Source organism: Lithobates pipiens, unplaced genomic scaffold (genome assembly GCF_037356315.1).
Source record: "Lithobates pipiens isolate NorthernLeopardFrog02 unplaced genomic scaffold, aLitPip1_a1.2 Scaffold_44, whole genome shotgun sequence".
NCBI lineage: Eukaryota > Metazoa > Chordata > Amphibia > Anura > Ranidae > Lithobates > Lithobates pipiens.
Window position 1 is genome coordinate 4,752,118 of NW_027507870.1, and position 7,319 is coordinate 4,759,436.

The 7,319-nt window shown below is 48.2% G+C and overlaps 1 protein-coding gene across 1 annotated transcript; it reads right to left on the reverse strand.

Annotated features, from left to right (window-relative positions):
- Positions 1-723: 723 nt before the first annotated feature.
- On the reverse strand, positions 724-7,052 carry LOC143956902 (E3 ubiquitin/ISG15 ligase TRIM25-like). The gene is made up of 2 exons (XM_077467072.1): positions 1,883-7,052; positions 724-1,852 (listed from the first exon to the last, which is right to left on the reverse strand). Exon 1 carries the CDS (start codon positions 7,029-7,031, stop codon positions 4,971-4,973), a length of 2,061 nt encoding a protein of 686 aa, XP_077323198.1. The 5' UTR covers positions 7,032-7,052; the 3' UTR covers positions 724-1,852; positions 1,883-4,970.
- Between the last annotated feature and the right edge of the window lie 267 nt (positions 7,053-7,319).

Consider the following 7,319-nt stretch of genomic DNA (forward strand, 5'->3'; position numbering starts at 1 on the left):
ATGGGACACTCTGATGTAAGGGGTGCTGATGGGACACTCTGATGTAAGGGGGCTAGTGATGGGACACTCTGATGTAAGGGGGCTGCTGATGGGACACTCTGATGTAAGGGGGCTGGTGATGGGACACTCTGATGTAAGGGGGCTAGTGATGGGACACTCTGATGTAAGGGAGCTGCTGATGGGACACTCTGATGTAAGGGGGCTGGTAATGGGACACTCTAATGTAAGGGGGCTGGTGATGGGACACTCTGATGTAAGGGGGTGCTGATGGGACACTCTGATGTAAGGGGGTGCTGATGGGACACTCTGATGTAAGGGGGCTGGTGATGGGACACTATGATGTAAGGGGGTGCTGATGGGACACTGATGTAAGGGGGCTGGTAATGGGACACTCTCATGTAAGGTGGTGCTGATGGGACACTCTCATGTAAGGTGGTGCTGATGGGACACACTGTTGTAAGTGGCTGGTGATGGGACACTCAAAATGTAAGTGGGCCAGTCTGGATGAAGTCCAGGGCCAAATTTCTGTCCCAGTCCAGCCCTGCTCCCAAATGGCAATGAATGAACCTGCAGCTACAAAACATTGTACACAGTGCCGAGATCTCAGATTATTTTCCCTTCTGGTTGAATGTTCTTATCTTGTCCTAGAGAAAATGTTACATCCATGTGTTACAACTAAAGTCATTGTGGAATGATAAGGAAATAACAACCTCAGATCACGGGTGAAGGTTCTGGACGTTTATTTAGAAAAGAAGAGTTACAAACTAAAAGTAAAGATTAGAAAGTAGAGAGATGAAGGTGTGCGGAGATCCTTAGACATGGCAGGAGGACCAAGGATCTGACCTCTTCATCATACAGGAGGATTCTACTCTCCAACCCTGGACAATTGTCCTGGAGGACCGTCTCACATCAACATTTTACAGATGAAATCATTCACTAAAGAATTAGTACAAGCAGCACATTTATTACAAGAGACATTCATTTCTGTTATCTCCAAACACCTTATCAGCTTGTCCTAGGGTTGCCACCAGTACGGGATTGACCCAGACAGTATGGGGTTTGGCAACTTGTGCCCAGGTTTCTGTCCCCTGGAAACACGGACACAACATATATCCAGTAGGTTAAATCTGGCTGTCCTGTGGAGCCAGTGCGGCAGCTTAGACCCTGTCGGTGTATTTCTGTCAGCTGCGCCTCTGTGTCCCTCTGCTTTCTCTCCTGCCGGGGCTCCTGTCAACCCCCTAACATGATCTGCTCTGAAGTCATTGGCGGCTAGGACCAGTGTCCTAGCAACCAATGGTGCTTTTGCTCACACGTGGAGTTTTCCTAGCCCGGTCCACCTGAGCTCCCTCCCCTAACTCCGGCGGGCCTCCAATGCCAGCTGTGCCAGAAGAGCCTGAAGATGGCCACCGTGGTGTGCAGGCAGTGCGACCTCTTCCCTCCCGCTGTCCCAGGGACCGCTGGCCAAACACCACCTGCTACCACCTGAACAGGGCCGCACAAGGTAAGGAGGGAGGAGAAGCTGCACAAGATAAGGGGAGCCCACAAATTTGGGGGGGGGGGGGGGAAAGGGGTGTGGGCTGCACAGGATGAAGTGGGAGAGGAGAACAAGGTGGGTGAGTATCAAGGGCTGCACAAGATGAAGGGGAGGGGGGAAGCTATGGGGGAGCAGGGGAAGGAGAACAAGCTGCAGGAGGGATGGGGAAGCTGTACAAGGATGGGGGAGTTGCACAAGGAGGTGAATGTGTCACTTGTTTTCAGGGTCATTATGGTAGAAGGTGGGCTAGAAATTGAAGTCCTGCCTGCCACCGAATTGCCTCCACCCTTGGCTGAGGTAGACCCTTGATCACCCCCTCTGATGGGCACACCAGATGTAAGGGAGAACTCTGATGGGCACACCAGATGTAAGGGAGAACTCTGATGGGCACACCCAGTGATGGCCCGTGCATTGTAGGCGCACGGCACCCCCCCATCCCTGCTACCGCCTCCCTATACATGTGCCCGACCCCTTTTAGGACGCCGGACCCATGGACTCGTATAGTGGGGGCAGGAGGGGGCATTTTTTTGAAGCACCTGATTAGAACCAAAGGCTCTAATAGGCCTCAAAAAAGGGTGGGCTCGGGGAGCAGAGAGTGCGATGATGATTTTTTTTTTTCAACATTTTTTCAAAATTTTGAGCCCCAGCCGCAACTGGGGACACCAGATGCAAGGGAGAACACTGATGGGGACACCAGATGCAAGGGAGAACTCTGATGGGGACACCAGATGCAAAGGGGAACTCTGATGGGGACACCAGATGCAAGGGAGAACTCCGATGCAAGGGAGAAATCTGATGGGCACACCAGATGTAAGGGGGCGGGACTCTGATGGGGATACCAGATATAAGAGGGGGACTCCGATGGGGATACCAAATGCAAGGGGGTACTCTGATGGGGATAGCAGATGTAAGAGGGGGACTATGATGGGGTGTACCAGACGTAAGAGGGGGACTATGATGGGGATACCAGATGTAAGAGAGGAACTTTGATGGGGATATCAGATGTAAGAGGGGGAACTCTGATAGGGACACCAGATGTAAGGGGAAACTCTGATGGGGGCATCTTATGTAACGTGATTTTATTTTGAAATATGGATGTGATTGGCCTACTTTTGTGGTTTAATAGAGAGCAATTTGGACCTCAGCTGGAAGAAATTTTTAGTGACTGGACCTCATTAAATTTTAATGCATTACCCCTGCCCTAGGTAGACATCTGTGGGTTGCAGGAATGTGCACTAAATCGTGTGCATTCCTGAAATGCACAAAAACACACAACCCTTTTGCTGAAGTGCAGTGGTGCCATTAAGTCTTAATGACACAACCACACCTCTGCGCTCATTCACCTGCAGCGAAATGTATGGCAGCAAAGTATCATGTGTTTTGGTGCAGCATCATTTAAAAAAAAAAAAGTTTATACAGGTTTTACATCTATTTGTACCACATTTCATTTTTCATTTGTTATGTATACTACTTAAAAAAGTTTTTGCCGCGTACCACTTAAGTGTTTGGGTTTGGCTTGAAGCAAAGGTGGCAACCCTAGCTTGTCCCACCTCCAGACTCCCAAATATCTGATAGTAGAAGAAGGAGACCAACTGTCTCTCTCTATGATCCTCCACAAGACCTTCCAAGGATCCGGAGATCAACAATTTGTTCTGATTACATCTTTCTGTAAAGTCATTCTAGCAAGAGAACCTGATATTATATATAGAATCTAGCGGAGCCTTTCTCAACCTTTTAACCCTGGAGGAACCCCAAAAATAATTTTCAGGTCTTGAGGAACCCTTACTAAAACCAATTTATCCGGGGTCAATAGGAACAATGCCCCTTATTCTAGTGGCCAATAGGAAGAATGTTCCCCTTAAAGTGGTCCTCAGAATTCCACCCTTAAAAGACAGCTGAAAAGATATTTGGTGTCGTGCTGCTAAGTGATGCTGAACCTCGAACTCCATAGGCACCATCAAAAAGGTGCTTCATCAGCCACAGCTCAAGCAACCCCTCGCAACCTCTGGAGGAACCCCAGTTGAGAATGGCTGATCTAGCATTAGCATATACTTTGCACAGTGCTTTACATTATAAAGGGGGACAATATAGCTACAATACAATTGAATGCAGGAGGGTTAGGAGGCTCCTAGAAGCTTACCATTAGCAAAGCATGTACAATAATATATTTTTTCTGAATATGAGATATAAAATGAATAAAGGCCATAGAGGGAATATAAAAATGTAAGGATTATAGAGGTGTTGAGACTGAAGGGGTTAGTAATAGTTCAGTCCATCGCATCATTCTATCTATACCCAATCACTGATCAATATTCCCGTATACAGAGCCGAGGATCTCCTCTACCTGAAACTGTATACCTCTCCCCCGTCACCTGTCCACAACTACCACACCAACACCACAATCTCCTCCCCCTCTACATCATAACCAATAGGAACAAGACTAGCACTGGCTCTATTAATAGTGACAATAATTACAGCCAATCACTGTGAGGGGGAGGAGCAACCACAGATACATTGAGTTGTTATGTAAATGAACCCGTGAGAACAGACATTTAGTAATTCTCATTGGGGTGTAGTTACGTGTGTGTCCAGACGAAACATGTGGGGGAGGAATAGAGCCCCGGTAAGGATTTTACTGTAATATATGTAATATCAACAACAAGGACATAGAAATAAAAAAATCTGGCAGAGGTTCTAGCCTTCCCTCTACTAAAGAAAAGCATTTTCATTTCTGTCTGTTGGAGAGCTCCCCTCACTTCCTGTCTAGAAAAACTGTTGTCACAAGGACAGGAAGTGAAGGTAAATCCCTCTATTAATCCTTCCCCACTCCATTCAAACCTGGAAAAAAGTATGGCCCCGGGGTTATCACCCTGAACCTGGCTCTGCTTCCTAGTGTGTCAGTGACCCAGAACAAGCATGCAGCCAATAAAGTTTGATAAATCTGACATCCTGCATGCTTGTTCCTGGTCAGTGACACACTAGGTCAGTGATGGCGAACCTTGGCACCCCAGATGTTTTGGAACTACATTTCCCATGATGCTCATGCACTCTGCAGTGTAGTTGAGCATCATGGGAACTGTAGTTCCAAAACATCTGGGGTGCCGAGGTTCACCAACATTGACCTAGGCGGTGAAGTGAGGTTTAGGATTATTATGACGGTGTTCTGACAAAATACGCAACTTGGCAGAATCTCGAACCATGCCACTTCCAGTTTCTGTAAACCATTATTAATTGCAGATATTTAAGCCGTAATTTCACATTTGCAGGAATAGGTGTTTGGACACAAGAGTGGCAACCGAATACGCTATTATGAGCGGAGACTGTTACTCCGCTCCAAAACTAACCAGCAAAAATATAATTTTACTTTGTTCTATTGGCTGTGTTTCACCAATCAGATTCTCCATCCTGTGATGTCACCAGTCTCCGGGCAGATTTCTTAAATCTGTTTCCCCCCAGATATCTTTATACAGGAACCATACCCTACCCATACCCCAGCATGGAGGGGCTCAGTGAAGGTGGTGGTGAAGGTGTGGAGATGTCGGATCGGGTCACGCAGTTCATAAAAGGAGATCCGCCCGGCCTCATAATCCAGATCTATCCTGACTCTCTTACTAGAGACACCGCCGGGTAATCGGATCTGATTACTGTTATGTCTCACTGAGTACAGATTACCCTCCCACCCCCATTCCAAACTCCAGGACTTCTTATTATTTCCAATATTTGACTGATATCCTCTCCTGTCTATACTGGGGTAACACATCCCGATTCTCCATATCGCTGCCCCCCCGACATCCACTTCCCAGTAATGCCTCCCCGAGGAGAACCTCTGACTGCTCATCACCTGAGAATCCTGAAACCTCTCTGGTGTATTTGAGCGATTCTGATGTGATGATGAGAAGGATGCAGTTTTCCTGTCATCTGATATATGTAGATTATTACCAGCTGTGCTCACATCCATTAATATGTCTGTAGCCCCCAAAACCCCCGATGTTTGCTGTACAGCCCCAATATTTGGTCCTCCAGCCTGGCGGTGTGAGTGTTGTATGGTGGGGGAGGGTTGGGGTGGTCTCCTGGATGGTTGTATGGTGGGGGAGAGTTGGGGAGGTCCCCTGGATGGTTGTATGGTGGGGGAGGGTTGGGGAGGTCCCCTGGATGGTTGTATGGTGGGAGAGGGTTGGGGAGGGCTCCTGGATGGTTGTATGGTGGAAGAGGGTTGGGGAGGTCTCCTGGATGGTTGTATGGTGGGGGAGGGTTGGGGAGGTCCCCTGGATGGTTGTATGGTTGGGGTGGGATGGGGACATCTCCTGGATGGTTGTATGGTTGGGGAGGGTTGGGGAGGTCCCCTGGATGGTTGTATGGTGGGGGAGGGTTTGAGGCGTTTCCTGGATGGTTCAGCATTGATGTGACCTTCGCACTTTGTAGTAGAATGTGGATAGAGATGTGTGCCTGGACATATTTGTACATTTACCTCAGATATGATATCAGTTAGACCTGTGTGTAATGTGTGTGAGATCCCCCCCACATCCAGATCCCCTCCATCATGGAGGAGCTCCTCATGTCTCTCTCTGTCATCATCTCCATCCTCAGTATCACACAAGTCACCTGTGTCTGATTCCTGTAGGACGGTTAGTGTATCCGTCACGTTACACAGCTCCTCAATGTCCCCCATCTTCCTGGACAGCTCCTCCTTCTTTATTTCCAGATCCTGGACCAGATCATTGATTATCCCGGAGATCCGCCCTGCCTTCCCAGAGATCTCACTCAGGACTCTCTTCTCCAGGTCTTCCAGACGTCTCCTGAGGTCTCTGAACAGGACAGTGACTCTCTCGGTTTCATCATCTGCTTCTCCTTGTACTTTCCTCCTGTGTTCCTGCAGACTCTGGACTCTTTTCTCCGTCTCTTCTCTCTCTGTCATCAGTTTCTGCAGAACATTCCTCAGTTTCTTCTTCTTCATCTCAGAGGCCTCATCCAGAGTCTCCACCTGGTGTCCCCGATGTTCTCCATCCAGCCTGCAGGACACACAGATACAGATGGAATCCTCAGTGCAGTAATACTCCAGGATCTTCTTATGGACGGAGCATTTCCTGTTCTCCAGGGAAGTGGTCGGGTCACATAAGACGTGTTCTGGTGACTTGCTGTGGACTTTCAGGTGATCGTCACACAGAGAAGCTTCACACAGCAGACAGGATTTCACAGCAGGTACAGGAGTGTGAATACAGTAAGTACAGAAGACCCCGGACTTCTCCCGATGTGGCTGAGCAGACAGGAAATTCTCCGCTATGTTACGTAGTGTTATGTTCCTCTGAAGGACGGGACGTTTCCTGGATGTTCGTCTACATTCAGGACAGGAATAACCTCCAGAGCCCTCCTGTGTATCCAACACACGACCAATACAGCCCCGGCAGAAGTTGTGTCCACATTTCAGGTTTACAGGATCAGTATAAATGCTCAGACAGACGGAACATTCCAGCTCCTTCCTCAGATCACCAGATGCCATCGCTTAGAGCAAAAGAGAGAAATGAAAGTATCCAGTGTGACCAGTTCTGTACACTCCTACACAGGGAGGGGCTGAGACTGAGACTCCCAGTCATAGGAATCCTTATACAGAGCAGTGGTGGTTGGTGCTCACATGTTTTTTTTTTGGGGGGGGGGCGCAAGCAAACTAACTGTAGCACCCTGGTGTTTAGGCAGGGTTGCTCCTAAATTTACCTTCCAGGTATAGCTACCTTGGTCTATTGTTAGGGATCAATTAATTTCACTCTACAGCCTCATACACACAATAGGA